Raw genomic sequence first — 16,274 nt, 5'->3', positions numbered from 1 at the left:
GACCAGGTATGAATGATGCCTGAGTGGACATACAAAACTCACAAGTTCCTGGCTCCCACGGCTCCTCTGCAGCGGGTTAGTCGAAGAAGGAGGGGCATCGCGAGGGGCGTCGGGGGGCGGGGGACTGTGCCTCACTGCCCTCCCCTTCTCGAAGAAACCCGTCTTCAACCGAGCCGAGAGAGCCAGGAACTTGTGAGGTGTGCATGTCCTGGTGAGCCTCCACCTTTTATAGGTGGGTGCAGCCTCGACTGTATAGAGACAGACCAGGCCAGCTGCACCACACAGACACTTCAAACCTCATCTGAGGACATAAAACACACATATACATCTATATTACTATTAAAAAAAAAATACAGTTAGGGTTCTTTTACAATGTCAGAAGGAGGGAGGCACTAAGGCACCGCCTTCCGCCCCTGGACGCCTCGCGGTGCCCCTCCTTCTGACAGGAACTTCCTACAGACCAGGTGTGAATGATGCCTGAGTGGACATACAAAACTCACAAGTTCCTGGCTCTCACGGCTCCTCTGCAGCGGGTTAGTCGAAGAAGGAGGGGCATCGCGAGGGGCGTCGGGGCGGGGGACTGTGCCTCACTGCCTCCCTTCTCGAAGAAACCCGTCTTCAACCGAGCCGAGAGAGCCAGGAACTTGTGAGGTGTGCATGTCCTGGTGAGCCTCCACCTTTTTATAGGTGGGTGCAGCCTCGACTGTATAGAGACAGACCAGGCCAGCTGCACCACACAGACACTTCAAACCTCATCTGAGGACATAAAACACACATATACATCTATATTACTATTAAAAAAAAAATACAGTTAGGGTTCTTTTACAATGTCAGAAGGAGGGAGGCACTAAGGCACCGCCTTCCGCCCCTGGACGCCCTCGCGGTGCCCCCTCCTTCTGACAGGAACTTCCTACAGACCAGGTATGAATGATGCCTGAGTGGACATACAAAACTCACAAGTTCCTGGCTCCCACGGCTCCTCTGCAGCGGGTTAGTCGAAGAAGGAGGGGCATCGCGAGGGGCGTCGGGGGGCGGGGGACTGTGCCTCACTGCCCTCCCCTTCTCGAAGAAACCCGTCTTCAACCGAGCCGAGAGAGCCAGGAACTTGTGAGGTGTGCATGTCCTGGTGAGCCTCCACCTTTTATAGGTGGGTGCAGCCTCGACTGTATGGAGACAGACCAGGCCAGCTGCACCACACAGACACTTCAAACCTCATCTGAGGACATAAAACACACATATACATATATATCTATATTACTATTAAAAAGAAAATAAAGTTAGGGTTCTTTTACAATGTCAGAAGGAGGGAGGCACTAAGGCACCGCCTTCCGCCCCTGGACGCCCTCGCGGTGCCCCCCTCCTTCTGACAGGAACTTCCTACAGACCAGGTATGAATGATGCCTGAGTGGACATACAAAACTCACAAGTTCCTGGCTCCCACGGCTCCTCTGCAGCGGGTTAGTCGAAGAAGGAGGGGCATCGCGAGGGGCGTCGGGGGGCGGGGGACTGTGCCTCACTGCCCTCCCCTTCTCGAAGAAACCCGTCTTCAACCGAGCCGAGAGAGCCAGGAACTTGTGAGGTGTGCATGTCCTGGTGAGCCTCCACCTTTTTATAGGTGGGTGCAGCCTCGACTGTATAGAGACAGACCAGGCCAGCTGCACCACACAGACACTTCAAACCTCATCTGAGGATAAAAATTACGAGAACATCATAAAAACGGAGAAAACTAAAGTTGGATACATGCAGGGTGACAGGAGACGGTAGCACTGCACAGGTGAGGACAGGTAGCCAGTTCAGGGTGTGTGAGCGTCAATTTCACTCCTATACAGGTGGGGATATGCAACTGTGTGAAAGAGAAAAAACAATAAATACCATCACTCACACAGACACACACAACAACAGAAGAGAAACAAAGAGAGAAAAAAGTGCTTTTCAAGCACCTCATCTGAGGACAAAAACTACAATGAGAAAATTAACCTTAGAAACTTTCAGGGTAACCGGAGACAGCAGCACTGCACAGGTGAGGATAGGCAGCTGTTTGAAACAGACAAAACAATATGCACAAACACTGACACAGCCACACATACTCAAACCAGCAGAAGAGAAAGAAAGAGAGAGAGAAAAAAGGTGATTGTCAAGCTCAAGAACAACATAAAAACGGAGAAAACTAACCTTAGAAACATGCAGGGTTACAGGAGATGGCAGCACTGCAGACGTGAGGACAGGCAGCCAGTTCAGGCTGTGTGAGTGTCAGGTTCACTCCTATATATGACCTCCTATCACAGAATGCGTTACTGTGACATCACACGCTTTGTGCTTTGAAGTGTGATGACTGGATACAGGTGGGGAAAGGCAACTGTTTGAAAGACACAAAACAATAAATACCATCACTCACACAGACACACACTCACAACAACAACAGAAGAGAAACAAAGAGAGAAAAAAATGGTTATCAAGCACATGAGGAAATTAAATATATATTTATATATGTACATATAAATATATATATATATATACATATGTACACACACACACACACATATATATTCAAACCTCAAGGACAAAAACCTGAGGACACAAACTACAAGAACATCATAAAAGAAAGAAAAACAAACCTTGGTAATATGCAGGGTTACAGGAGACGGCAGCACTGCAGACGTGAGGGTGAGGGCAGGCAGCCAGTTCACGCTGTATGAATGTCAGGTTCACTCCTATATATGACCTCCTATCGCAGAATGCGTTACTATGACATTACACGCTTTGTGCTTTGAAGTGTGAGGACTGGTGATGTCAATAGAACAGCCTGTGATCTTACGTCCACACTAGCCCGGATAAATTTGAAAACGGCGTTTTGTCTGAAAACGCTCCGTGTCCACACTATCGTTTTCAGTCGTTTTCACAGAGTTGTGCGTCCACATTGAAACGGCCGAAAACGCTTACGTTCCAGCACTGCGCATGCGTGAAACGCAAGACGATTCGACCTGCCTCATTTCTGTCTGCCGTTTATTTACTTTCCGGCTCTTTGAAACGTCGCAGCAAAATGTCGAGGAAAAGCAACCAGTTTTTTAAATGGACTAACAATGAGGTGGAGTTGTTGCTGCGGTAACACAAAAGTACAAAGTTACAAAAGCGATTGAGAATTAAAGAATTTGAAGAAAAGCTATCTGGAGCATGTACAAACTGATATTAATCTTCAATAGGGCTGTCACAATTGAGCGCAAACAAAACAACTGCTGTATAATGCCCTCCGCCATTGTAGTTTAATTGGTCACATGACTGCATCACTTGACTGAGGCTACGTCCTCACGTACGGGTATTTTTGAAAACGGAGATTTTCTATGCGTTTGCACCTTTCGTCCATACCTAAACGGCGTTTTCGGTCACTGAAAACGGAGATTTTAAAAAATTCCTGCCTGGGTGGAGATTTTCAAAGACTCCGTTTTTGTGTTTACGTGTGGACGAGGAAAACGGAGAAAACGCAGGTTCAAAGGTGTGCGAATTTTTTGACGTTACACTGTGCGCCAGGTTATTGTTTCGGTGAAATTAATTTCTACAATGGCGGACTTAGACAAAATACTGTTACTGTTAATTTTACTCTCTGCAGTGTTTAAATGCTTACATACACACACAGTTACTGTCCCTCCACACATAGCACTCAGTTCTGCTTCTATGCGCCATCTTTGTTTACTCTTTCCCACCCAGGCATCTAGACTTCTGATTGGCCAACATTTCTACACGGTTAGGAATATATCGCCACCTGTTGCTTTGGCATGTTCCTAGCAGCGTTTTCCTTCGTTTTTGGTGTTTAGGTGTGGACGGATTTTTTTTAAAACGAAAATCTCCGTTTTCAGAAATACCCGTGTGCGTGTGGACTAGTCTCACGATGAATCTTGGCACAGTGAGACAGAGCTCGTTAGGCAGGCAGGTGTGAGCCTGGTTGCTATAGTGACTGCACCCAATGGCTCCATAGCACACAGACATGCACCTCACTTTTGCTGCTTAAAATGAACAGAGAAGTCAGCCCGAAACAAATCCTTCCCAAATGAAAAGTACACGTCGTATTGACAAAATTCTTTCACCGTGAGAGGCAGCAATGTCTAGTCTACTGAATTCTCAGTTTTCATGCCTGTGGAGTTTATTATGTGGACGTGGTGACCAATGTTCCTCTAATTTTCACGTGCCTGAGCGAACACACAAACTCCCTGAGCGATCCCTTGGACCACTGTGAGCGACATCAGACGTGTGCACTGCGGTCGCGCGGCATCTAATCCATCCAAGTTACATTGTTTATTAAAATAATCAAATTACAGCATTTACATTTATGTTAGACTACTTTTAATTAACTGCTTTAGCCCACTTACAATGAAAATGTAAAAAAAATCTACTCATTGACCTGTGTAGTATGTTAACACTATTGGAAGTAAAAATAACTTGAACTCCAATTTTGAAAACACAACTTTCTTTCTTTTTTTTTTAAAAAGCTCTGACTTGTATTATGAGTCTGTGGTCTGGGAGAGAGTCCTGTAACTCTCTGCAAAATATAGTATATAATGACCAATGTTGGGCAATTAATTATATAGTTACTACTTCAAAAAAGTAACTCAGTTTGGCAAACAACAAAGATTTTTGCAGCTATTTTTTTAAAATGCAGCCAAGGCATTTTTAAATAAGCATTTCAAACTATTTACAGAACAATCAGCTGTTCTGCATCAAATCTGATGCCACTCCAAAAAATATTTTCTGTCCACTATGAGATAAAGGAGAACAACAGCCCGATACCTGCAGGCCTGACAACAGATGTATCACTCCTGTAACACTTGTAACATTCAGTACTCGCCTCATTGTTCTGACACACACAACAAAACTATTGACTACACACTAACTACACAAGATTTGTGCTAAACGTCGCAAATCTCTCACATATCAAAAGCACCGCCACTACTCCTAAAACTTTCTTAACAACTAGATGCCACGTTGCCATATCATTTTTTGATTGGTCGACATGGTACATTTTGGACAAATAGGAAAGGGGGCGGGGTTTTGTTTTTGCTCACAGGCTTTCGAGCCTTTTTCTTATAAAACGCCGCTTTTACCGTTTATTCCGCGCAGTAAATATAAACAACGACAGTATTCAGGAAGAAAACCAAACATTGCATATTTTTTTTTATCACAACTCTGGTTTTATGTGGCCTATCAACACAATTTAAAAAACTGGTATAAAGTCCACACTTTTTCCGTCAATTGTTCCGTCTGTCCTGCTCACATCTCCAATGGTTGTACACGTTGTCATTAACATGGCTTCACTCCACATCAGCCACGCCGCTTTGCCAGCTAAAACACCGGTGTCGGCACATAAGGACGCTGTCATAGCCTGTCAACCACGTTGATTAGCTGCGTATATACGAATGTAAATCGCATTATTGGCTGGACTATGGGATAAGGTGGCATCGTTCTAATACAATATGGGAGCAGTCATTCACTGACTAACACTGCAAAACAGAATTGTTAAAGTATTAATTTTAATTTCAATTCAGGTTAATTTTTTTTGTGTGCAACACAGATTTTCTGTCTTGAGACCGTGCCAGCAGTGCGCAATTGCGCATGTGTGCAGCTTAGAGGGAACATTGGTGGTGACAGTGGAAAGACACCATGCTCTTCTGATTTTCAAACGAACCTTCTGAGCCATCTTAACATTAGAGTCTATGGAAGAGTTGGAGGGAGGAGGCTGTGCATTGGTGACATTTATGAAAGAACCATAACACCTAGTACAATAATAAACACATTGGATGAAAGAGGACAGCGATGGCTACGTTTTGAGGGTAAAATCATACATGTAGAGCAAACGCTGCTGACACAGCAGCAGTTTTAAAAAAGATTTTAAGATTAATTTTTTTGCTCCTCTCACTCTAGCAGTTGAGCTGTCTCACTCTAGCCCCAACATTCCGTCCCATACACACCCATTATAAACTCTGAAACGGGTGAAAAAACATCATGAAACTTAAACTGGAACTGAAGAAAAAGTATAATAGATATTGAAAAGATAAATACAAGTTGAATAGTTGAATGACTTGTCTTTGTTTTAAAGTTTGAATGGTGGCTCTATGTCAACGTATGTGGAAGTAGATACAGTTTGAAAATGAGTGAGTTGAAGGAGAATTTGAAGGGTCTCCCCATTGAAATACATGGGAAATTTTTGTTGAAAAAAGTTAAATAAAATTAAAAATATAAATGTTAAAAATGAGAAAAATAGAAGCACACCATTCCAAAAGAAGAGGAATCTAATGGTGTTTGAATGGTTTTTCTAAGTTGAACGGTTTTGAAGGAGATAGACGGCGAAAAACGTACGGAAAATGAAATAATAATAATAAAGATTAGAAGAACAATACTGTGAATGCTTTTACAAGCATTCACACTAATAAAGATTAGAAGAACAATACTGTGAATGCTTTTACAAGCATTCACACTAATAAAGATTAGAAGAACAATACTGTGAATGCTTTTACAAGCATTCACACTAATGAATGGTGCAGGAAATGCATGAAAAGATGTAGATTTTTCTTTCAGGAGTGGAAGGTTGTAGAGCTTACTTTGAGGTTATGGTAAAGTCTGATTAAATGGGCGTTAAATATAGCTGTACTTAAATAATTTCCTCCCCAAATACACAAATGAAGGTTTTCAGAAGCTTTGAAACGCATCACGTGATGTTCCTCAGCAAATAGTGTTTTTTAAACATTTAATAAAACCTCTAAGATAAGCTGGAGCGAGGAATTCTGTAACTGCAAAGGTGGAACGTGTTTAACTTCTAGGGGTGACAACTTTTTAAAACCTTGTTGCGAGGCAGACACAGCTCAATTTTAAGATAATTTTTTAGCATTATTGTAGTGTTTTTACCTTACAATGTAGAGCGCCTTTAGGAAGCTGTTTTGTTTTTTGTGTTTTTTTTAAATAGTTAATTTAATCAGTGGTTCAACAAAAGTAAAACACTGCAATGAGATGTTATGGATCATGTACACTAACCTGCTGAAACGACAAATTTTATGCTTTGGCCATGAAGCTTTTACAAATAAAATGAACACTGCTTCATGTGAATAAAGCAGGAGCAAAACACTTAAGGACAATAAAAGCAGGCAATAAAAACGTATTAAAGTCATTAGGACACTGTAAAACATAATAAATACTTACAAAGATGTTTTTTTTCCCCGATTTACTTTTTTTCCCCCACTTATGAAAAAGGAAGCTGTCACGTTGAACTTGACGATGATTGGTCGAAATATAATAACGCTTCCCAAAAGGCAGATTCTGATTGGGCAGTTTCGCCACCTGTCAGTTATGTGGGCGGTACTGATCTAAGCTGTTAAGTAAAGGCTTTTGATGGAACCCAATGAGGAAGTGAACACCGTGACTGTGCCGACTGGTTTCGGAAGGGGCGCAATGATGATCGCTGTGGGCATTATTTGTGCGGCGTTGGTCATATTTTTATTACATTATGTCTTCGGCGGCCGTGGGCCTGATCCCTTTGAGAAGGACACTCGTGAACCGCTAAAGAAGAGAGTTTACGACAAGAAAGAGAAAAATAAAGTGCTGAAGCAAGGTGAGTAAAAGGTCCATTACACGCGGAGTTATGCAGGTCAAGTGTCAGTCTTTGCATTTGAACTATTCAAGTCAACTATTTGACTCATTCTTATTTATATTTGATGAGTTTGTGGATTTTTATAAGTCAGCAGACAGATGCTTAGTCAGAACTGAAACTGGAAATAGATGTAAATTGTGCTCATTTCATGCACTCCTAATATAAACATATATAAATAGATATAAGATGAGACCTGTGGGGTTGGAATGGACGTTGCAAAGTTTATAAAAGTGCAAGATTCCGTTGCTACTTTTGTCAAACCAAGACTGCAAAAACAGGAAGCAGCCTAAAAATCTCAGATAATCTCTGCACAAATAAAAAAAGGAAGAAGAAAATCTGGACAAAAACTGGAGATCACAGTCTACAAATTTACAATAAACATTACTTGGATATTTTATGTTATTAAATTGGGAAAAAAATATGAGGAAAACAGTATTACAAAAATGTGTAAATGTGATACTATAAACTAATAAATAAGTCCCAAAAATAGTTTTTATCCCTCAAAGTTAGAATCCTATAAAGATATCCAGTCTTCTGATTTTACCCCATTAAACTTACCATTTTATTTGGTGTTTGGTTTTAGTTAAAGAAATTGTAGTAATTTAGTAAGTTATAGTAATAGCCCAAATACACCATAGTATGAAACTGAGCAAAACAGAATATCTGGAGTTTTTGTAAATCTGACACCAATGATGTTTTAAAATGATTCTTATTGGTGGTGCATGACTAGAATCCTCCAATTTATTATTGTTATGCTAAAGCCATGCTGGTGATTGAATGGTTCGTTTCCACCTCTTTAGGTTTTGTGGCCAATAGAGTACCGGAGAACCTGGATGCCGTCGTCATCGGCAGTGGGGTTGGTGGGCTCGGACTTGCCGTGCTGCTTGCAAAAGTTGGAAAAAGGGTTTTGGTTCTGGAGCAGCACAGCCGGGCCGGAGGATGCTGCCACACGTTCACTGAGAAGGGCTTTGAGTTTGATGTTGGTGAGATCAGTGACTCGTGTTACTTTATTATTCCCTAAAATTAAAATGTATGTATTTATAAAGAAAAGAGAAGACAGTTTTTGCAATGACGATCTGTGGTTTGGTAAATACTTTTCAATCTCGATTAAGGGATCTGAAGTCTCCTCTCTATGATCTACACAATCATCCCACAGGAATCCACTACATTGGCGAACTGTTGGACCACAAGCCGTTTCGATGCATGCTGGATCAGATGACCAATGGACAGCTAGAGTGGGAGCCTCTGGAGAACCCATTCGACCATGTTGTGCTGGGACCTCCAGAAAACCGCCGCCGGTACCCCATCTACAGTGGCAGGACTCGCTTCACAGATGAACTGAAGAAGTGTTTCCCAGGAGAGGAAAAGGCTATTGATGAGTTCATGAAACTGGCCAAGGTAGAATCACAGTTTAGTTTGTGCATCTGCAGCTTGACTTCAGTGACTCTTATTAGCATCGCAGACTTATTTTTTGAGTAATAATTAGGCTCATATTTTATTAGGTGGACCTTTACTCATTATTCCAGCATGTGAAGACCTTTCCTCCTGGGAACTATGTGTTTATGCATTGCACTTTAGCATGGAGAACCTTTATTAGCCAACATCTGTTGATGTTGTCACTGATATTACTCACATAATCAGCTGGTAATTCAAAGGTCGGATTCACAAGGCAGCATCTTTTTTTTTTTTTTTTTCATAGCTGCAACATTACACAACTTCACACAGACTGAGTTGCACCAAAGTTTGCCCTTTGGCATGCAAATAAAGGAGCATTGCTTTTTTCATCCCTGTTAGTTATATGCACTTTCTTATTCCTATCATTAGCTTAGCTGTTGAGCAGCACAGTGCAGATCCAACTCTAGGAACAAAATGAAAAGGTAATTCAATAAAAGTGATACAGATGTATTTTGACACAGCTTTAAGATATAAATATGCTTCAGATTTAACACTGCATAAGAAGGGAATTGTTTTCTTGTCTATTTTGAGTCTATTTTAGATTTTTTTTTAAAGGAACACCAAAGTGAATGCCAAGATTTCAGGACACAGCATTATTCATATTGGCGGTATGCCAACTTGGCAGCTGAGGCAGAGGACAGAGGCTGGAAGATCAAGGTGCGCCCAGTGGAAGTAGGGTGTAGGGGCTTTGTTGCCAGTACAACAGCAAAACTGCTTAGAGAGACTGGAATCAGAGGACAGGCGCAACGGCAGGCTATAAGAGAATTAGCTAACACTGGCTGTGGCTAAAGAGGGCTGACATCATTTGGGCAGCTAAGGCAGTGAGCTAACCGCGAGACACATGCTCAGGATTGATCAACCCGTGGTGGGCCTGCCTCAAAGGGGTAAAAGGGGGTCAAAAGGGTAGAAAACCTAACACTATAAATTTTGCTGGTTGACTGACACAGCTGTCTCAGGGCCTCCTGGGGGCCGTGCAGTTAACCTCATGGTAGTGAAACCTAAAGGAGGAATGAAAGAGAAAAAAGAAAAGCAAAAATGTTCCGCTCTTCTCCCCTCTGCTCTTCTTCCCTTTTCTGGGAGGCAGTGGGAGGTAGAGCGTATAGCCCGATCCTGCGGGGAGGTGTGGGATGCCAGATCAAACTCTCCTCTCTCCTATCTTGTCTCTTTTGTCTTACTTCTCTTTATCACCTTTTCTATCACTTTAAAAAAGTGAGGCTTCATAAATATTAAAGAGGTAAGTATTACTTCATAGTTGCAGTGAATTGATAGAAGAAAATAAATTATACAAAACTAAACAGAAGAAATTAGAAGAGAAATAACAATTTAACATAAACCAGTGGCACAGTCTGGGGCCTGATCAACCCTGGCAGGGCCTCCTAGTGATAATGGCTGAAACACCCGATGAATCCAAGGTCCACTGCTGACGATGTGTCCCAAACTTTAATATGATAATCTAGATCAGATCTCTAATCCCTGAACCTAACCAGGAAAGCTAAAAAAAAAAGGCAGATTATTTTGGGATAAAAGACCGAAACACCCTGTGAAGTTGAGGCACACAACGATGTGTTTCATAAACTTTCTGGGCTGCCTTTCCTCATAACAGCCATCCCTCAAGACTTTCTCTGTTTGAGCAATGCAGTGCATTATCAGGGATTGTAACATCTAGTCCTTTTACTGAATCGTACCAAACAGCTTACTTTGCCCCTTTTCCACCAGCGGGGTGCTAGTGCAGAGACAGTTTTTCCTTGGTGCTTTTGGAGGTCACACTTTTTGATTAACCTTCTTCTTATCAATCACTTTAAGTTCTTCAAACTTAAAGTCTTTGTGTCTCTGGTTCAGATCTTTTGAAATATATAGTAATAGTTTCTCTCGGGAGGGATTTTTCTAAGAGACTCTTTATCTTTCTTGGAACCGTGTCAGCATTAACTAACTTCTCCCAACAGATACAGCTAAATATTGTAAAACTGATAGTTTTTGCAGTATTTTTGGTCTATTTTAGTCCACAAAAGAAAGTGATCCGTTCTCAGAAATTAGCACACACCAAATATTGATAACAATAACAATAAATAATTATTTTATCAATAACTTTTTATGGAGTAATAAGGCAAGGTGCACTTGGACTGGCCTCATGGCACATAAGGTTATGGCACCACCAATCTGTTTCACAAACTTGCTTCTTGCATTTGTCCATTCCTCTGTAGAAGTATAGCCAGGAATATATTTCCTTGCTGTTGCCACATGGCATGTAATGAGTACGAATATTACATACATTTAGTAATGATTTAAAAATATTAAATCATCACTAAATGTATGTAATTTGTAAGCAAAGGAGACAAGACTCCTTTGCTTATACTTTTGTCCACTGCACATCATCTGTGTGTTTCATGTGTCTCATGTTCAGAAAACTGGAAACGGAGTTTGGTTCCTCGCTCTTCTGAAGATTCTCCCTCTCCCACTGGCTAAGTTCCTGGTTCACACCGGCCTAGTCAGGCATCTGTCTTTCTTCTTCAAGATGGCTCCCCGCAGCCTGACAGATGTGGTCAACGAGCTGACAGAGAACAAGGACCTCAGGGCTGTCTTCAGCTACATCTTTGGCACCTATGGTGAGCCCGGCTGTGGTTTTAGCGGTGTAATCAGATCAGTTCTTTGCCATGCTGCTAACACTGTTGGTTTCCATCTCTGATCTGCAGGTAAAATTCCCAAAGATGCCAGCTTTGCCATGCACAGTTTGCTGATCACCCACTACCTGAATGGCGCCTGGTACCCTAAAGGCGGAGCTAGTGAGATTGCCTACCATATGATCCCCATCATTGAAAAGGCAGGGGGCGCTGTTCTGGTTCGAGCTCCAGTCAATCGCATCTTATTCAACGATGCCAAGGAAGCTTGTGGTGGGTCCTCAGTTTCTCTACACACAGTTAGCTCAACATCCCACAGAGAAGGTGATTCAGTGTGTTTGTGTTTTATGGTTTCAGGTGTCAGCGTAATGAAAGGTCAGGAGGAAGTACACATCCATGCTCCTATGATCATCTCTGACGCTGGCATTTTCAACACATACCAGAAGCTGATTCCCAAAGACCTCCAGACCATGCCAGGTAAGAAAGGACTTTTTTCAACCTTTATTTGATGGAACAGTGAAGATGTTTTTGTCAGGAAAGTGGCGAGATAGTGGACACGGTCTTTGTCACGTCTCAGCTAAGCTTCAGGCTCACTCCTATAAACAGTCAGCTTGACTGGTCATATTATAATAAGCAGGTGTCAACTGAAAGACCTCTCCAAAACCACACATCACACTCACCACTGAGCTGTTTGCTCTAGTTACAGTGTCACACTGTGTTTACCACAAACAAAGATAGATGCCCATGTGCAGTCCCCACTCTATCTCAGCAGTCTACCTGTTTTTATACATATGACCTTGGACAAGTTACCCAAGAGAGCAGGAGAGAGGGAGCTCAGTTTTAAGAGAAGCCATCTCAGATTTTTTGCAATTTAATCTGGATTACCTTCCCTCTGAGCATAGTCGACAAATAGTGAGGTCTTACTATCACCCGGTACTGACAATAACTGTGATATTTAAAAAAAAATATATATAAATATCTTATTAAAAATATAACTTAGATAAATATAACTAACATAACTTTTGGCACAGCTTTCAAAACATAGACTTACAGCATAATAAAAGATCATGGTAAACAGACTGCTAGGGTTAGCAGACTGTGGGCTTGTGTGAGCACAGTGGCCGGGGATGAGATCAAATTCCTGCCAGAGTTGGCTCAGTCTGCTCCTGGGTCCAGTTACAGTTGAGGAGGTAAAGTTGACCATGACTCCAACAGACTTGTAACTGTAACTAAGGATTTTCTTTATTCTGATCAATTAGAAAGCCCCAACGTAGAAAAAACGCCTTGCTAACAGTTCCTTTATTTGTATGATTTGCAGCCTAAACCCTGGATTTTCCTAAATAAAACACCAGTGTGTCATGATATAAAACGGAGAAAAGTACCCAGCCCTCACATTTGAGAGGATAAATTTAAGAGATAAGTAAATAACAAAGTTCCTTGTTCACCCTCCGCTGATTGATTCACTGAGTAATCATCTCAGCACTCAAGGGACTTTAAAGTATAAGTACTGATGCTGATGCACAGTGCTACTTGTTGCAGTACTTGTTTTTCCCTCTAATCAGGGGAATGACTCATGCTTCTAACATTAGTTTTATATTGCTTTGATCTGTTTGTAAAGCTGTACTGTGTGCTGTGCCTCTGCTGCCTTCCAGCTATCCAGAAGCAGCTGAGTATGCTGAAGCATGGTGAAGGTGGTCTGAGCATTTTCATGGGTCTGAATGGGACGAAGGAGGAGCTGGGCCTGAAATCAGACAACTACTGGATCTTTGCTGAGAACAATTTCGATGAACTGTACGATGTCAAGCTTTTGTTTTCATTCCCTTTAGAATTAGGACCAAATATAGACTTTGGTATTTACAGCCACATCAGAATATTACAGCATAATAATGAGATATAAATTCAAATATAAATTCTTGACTTGTAAATTTCTTTTTGCCACAGCAAGAAAGTATCGAAAATTTTTCATGCTGAATGATAGAGATAAATGTTCACAATGCAGATGTTGCAGGGGCCTAAAAGTAGTTTTTGGTCCAGTCCTTAATGTCAGTATGAATTCAGAAGAGTCTCTTATTTTTATTTTTTTTAAGGGTCGGGAATTATATGAAGAAAGACAGGGAAGAGGCAGCAAAAAATGTACCTCTCCTCTTTGTCGCCTCTCCCTCAGCTAAAGATCCTACTTGGGAGGCGAGATCGCCAGGTACAGAATCATGAAATCACAACCTGATGGATTATTTTATTTTTTTCAAAAACTGTCTCATTTTTTTCTTCACATTAGGGAAGTCTACTTTGAGTCTGGTCACTTTTGCCAAATATGAATGGTTTGAGGAGTGGAAGGACGGCAAGGTGACAAACAGAGGGCGCGACTACATGGAGCTGAAACAGGCATTCATTGACACCATTCTAGAAGTAGTAATGGATGTTTTCCCCAAGATCACCAGAGACAAGGTAAAAACTCTTGTCTTCCCATGTAGCTTCTAGTAGACAGGTTTAATGTTGTAATTTGGCACTTATGTACTATATAAAGCCAAACTTCGGTTACAACCACCTTATTTATATAACTCAATCAAGAATGCACTCAACAGCTATGGCCTTTGTTCCTAGAACTTATTTTTAGGAGCCGATCTGTCTTCCATTGCTTCCAACCCTCTCAGTGCTGCAGAACGTGCTTTTTTTTTATTGTGGCTGATCTCTCATGAATCGTGGTGGAGTAATTTTCCAAAAGGGAAGAATAGAAGTTTGTGTAAGAATTCTTTTATAACAGCTAAAATCGCTTTCTAAAGCCAAACAGTTCATGACTAATACAGTTAGGACCTCTTTACACCACAAAATCGAATTTGAATTCAAATAAACAATATGTTACAGAAGTGCAGACTTTAAGGTTTAGGCCAAAGGTTTAATTGTTTAGGAATTACAGCCATTTTTAGATATTGTCCTACATGTAATTGGATAATTGCCTGACAAGCACTTTAATAACCAAAAGACTTCTGCTCCGTCGCAGATTGTGCGGATAAAAGATTTGGAACTAATTCCAAGGTGAACTTGTTTTGGTAGTTTTTCATTGGAACTCTTAATATGAGGTCACAAGTGAACGAGGTCGTCATTAGGCCAAAAAAACCCCAACAAAATAAACCTATAAGTGAGATGGCAAACACTCCCTGATAGGTTTATTTTATTTGTACAAGGGAAAAGAAAAGTATGGAGAGAAACAGCTCATGATCCAAATACTACCACATTATCTGTCAGAGATGCAGCACTATGGCATGAGCATGTATGGCTGCCAGTGGAGCCGTATCACTAGTTTTTATTAGTAATGTGTCTGCTAATAATAACCCAAAGCATACTGCAAAAACAACCAAAGGGCTTCTCAAGGCAGAGAAATCAGATCTTTTTCAAAAACCAAATCAGTCACAACCCAACAGAGCATGATTTTTGTTACTGAAGACATGCATGTTAGGTTAACTGGTGATCATCTATCTGTGTTAGCCCTGTAATAGATTAGTAACCTGTCCTAACCTGTAGTCCACCTCTTGGCCCATGACAGCTGGAAAATAGGCTCCAGCCGAGGTGTGACCCAGAATGGGATAAATGGAAGAAGACAGATGAATGGAAGTGGTCTCGAATTCCTAGTTAAATAAGAATAAAGGCCCTTTCTGTGCAGTTATACGTTTGTTTTTTCTCCTTGTGCAGATTGAATACATTGATGCTGGTACTCCCATCACAAACACACACTACATCGGAGCTCCCAAAGGTGAGATCTATGGCGCAGATCACGGCATCAGCCGGTTCGACCCTGAGCTGAACATTACCGTGAGAGCTGAGACGCCACTGAAGAACCTCTATCTGACAGGTGTGTGTGAGTTTGTGTGTTTAGAACATCCAAACATCCAGTCAGTGTGCTGTGATTTACTCTCTCCATGTGTAACACTTGATGCCTTTGTTTCACAGGCCAGGATGTGTTTCTGTGCGGTTTCGCCGGCGCCCTCGCCGGAGCTCTCACTTGCGGCTCTGCCATTCTCAACCGAAACCTCCATCTGGATACCATCGCCTTGGCAAAGAGGACAAAATTTATTAATTACAAGCTGAAAGGGGAGTAACTAACTAACACCATTCAGCTGAGAGAGCGCTTCATGCAGCAATGAATCAGTGCTGTGCTGTGACACTTTTGCTCATCAGTAACATTAAAATACTGGAGAGAGTTTAATCTTCCATAACACTTGGAGAACTCATATTAATTCACATTTCTCTTCTGCGGTTTGGTTAAGTGGTCTGTAATACCAGATTTAACATGTCTGAATAATGTGGTCCTTATAAAAGTCTACTTGTACTTATTCAGGCTTTAACATGACTCATGTAAATGCTTTGTGAGTCATTCACGAAGACAGAATTAATATCCACTGTGTTGTGTGGTATTTTGTGCTAATTTTCTTTTGCACATAATGTGCCTAATTATGGCATATGTTTGATTTTCTTGTTTTTTTAACAGTTCTTTCATTAAACATTAAACAAGGGGTGCAAATAATAAAATGGTTACAACTGTATCTCTGGTGCACTGTGTGTTTTATGAGCAGGTCAAA

General features: G+C 41.4%; 1 protein-coding gene and 1 long non-coding RNA gene across 3 annotated transcripts; one reads left to right on the top strand and one right to left on the bottom strand.

The window, feature by feature from the left end:
* Nucleotides 1-1,224: 1,224 nt before the first annotated feature.
* LOC120439709 lies at nt 1,225-2,663 on the bottom strand. 2 transcript variants are annotated; one of them, XR_005612681.1, is made up of 4 exons: nt 2,616-2,663; nt 2,173-2,356; nt 1,978-2,034; nt 1,225-1,843 (listed from the first exon to the last, which is right to left on the bottom strand). It is a non-coding gene; the product is annotated as an uncharacterized LOC120439709 (long non-coding RNA). The 2 variants fall into 2 exon arrangements; XR_005612682.1 differs by lacking the exon at nt 1,978-2,034 and having other exon boundaries at nt 1,227-1,843.
* Nucleotides 2,664-7,364: 4,701 nt separating this feature from the next.
* On the top strand, nt 7,365-16,238 carry retsat (retinol saturase (all-trans-retinol 13,14-reductase)). Its single transcript, XM_031732385.2, has 11 exons — nt 7,365-7,591; nt 8,431-8,613; nt 8,787-9,028; nt 11,487-11,688; nt 11,776-11,973; nt 12,058-12,177; nt 13,353-13,491; nt 13,788-13,897; nt 13,976-14,145; nt 15,388-15,547; nt 15,646-16,238. Exons 1-11 carry the CDS (start codon nt 7,372-7,374, stop codon nt 15,792-15,794), a joined length of 1,893 nt encoding a protein of 630 aa, XP_031588245.2. The 5' UTR covers nt 7,365-7,371; the 3' UTR covers nt 15,795-16,238.
* Nucleotides 16,239-16,274: the final 36 nt, after the last annotated feature.

The sequence above is a fragment of the Oreochromis aureus genome, linkage group 4 (assembly GCF_013358895.1).
Source record: "Oreochromis aureus strain Israel breed Guangdong linkage group 4, ZZ_aureus, whole genome shotgun sequence".
NCBI classification, from domain to species: Eukaryota; Metazoa; Chordata; class Actinopteri; order Cichliformes; family Cichlidae; genus Oreochromis; species Oreochromis aureus.
Note: the sequence above shows the minus strand (reverse complement) of the source record. Positions and strands in the feature narration are given on the sequence as shown.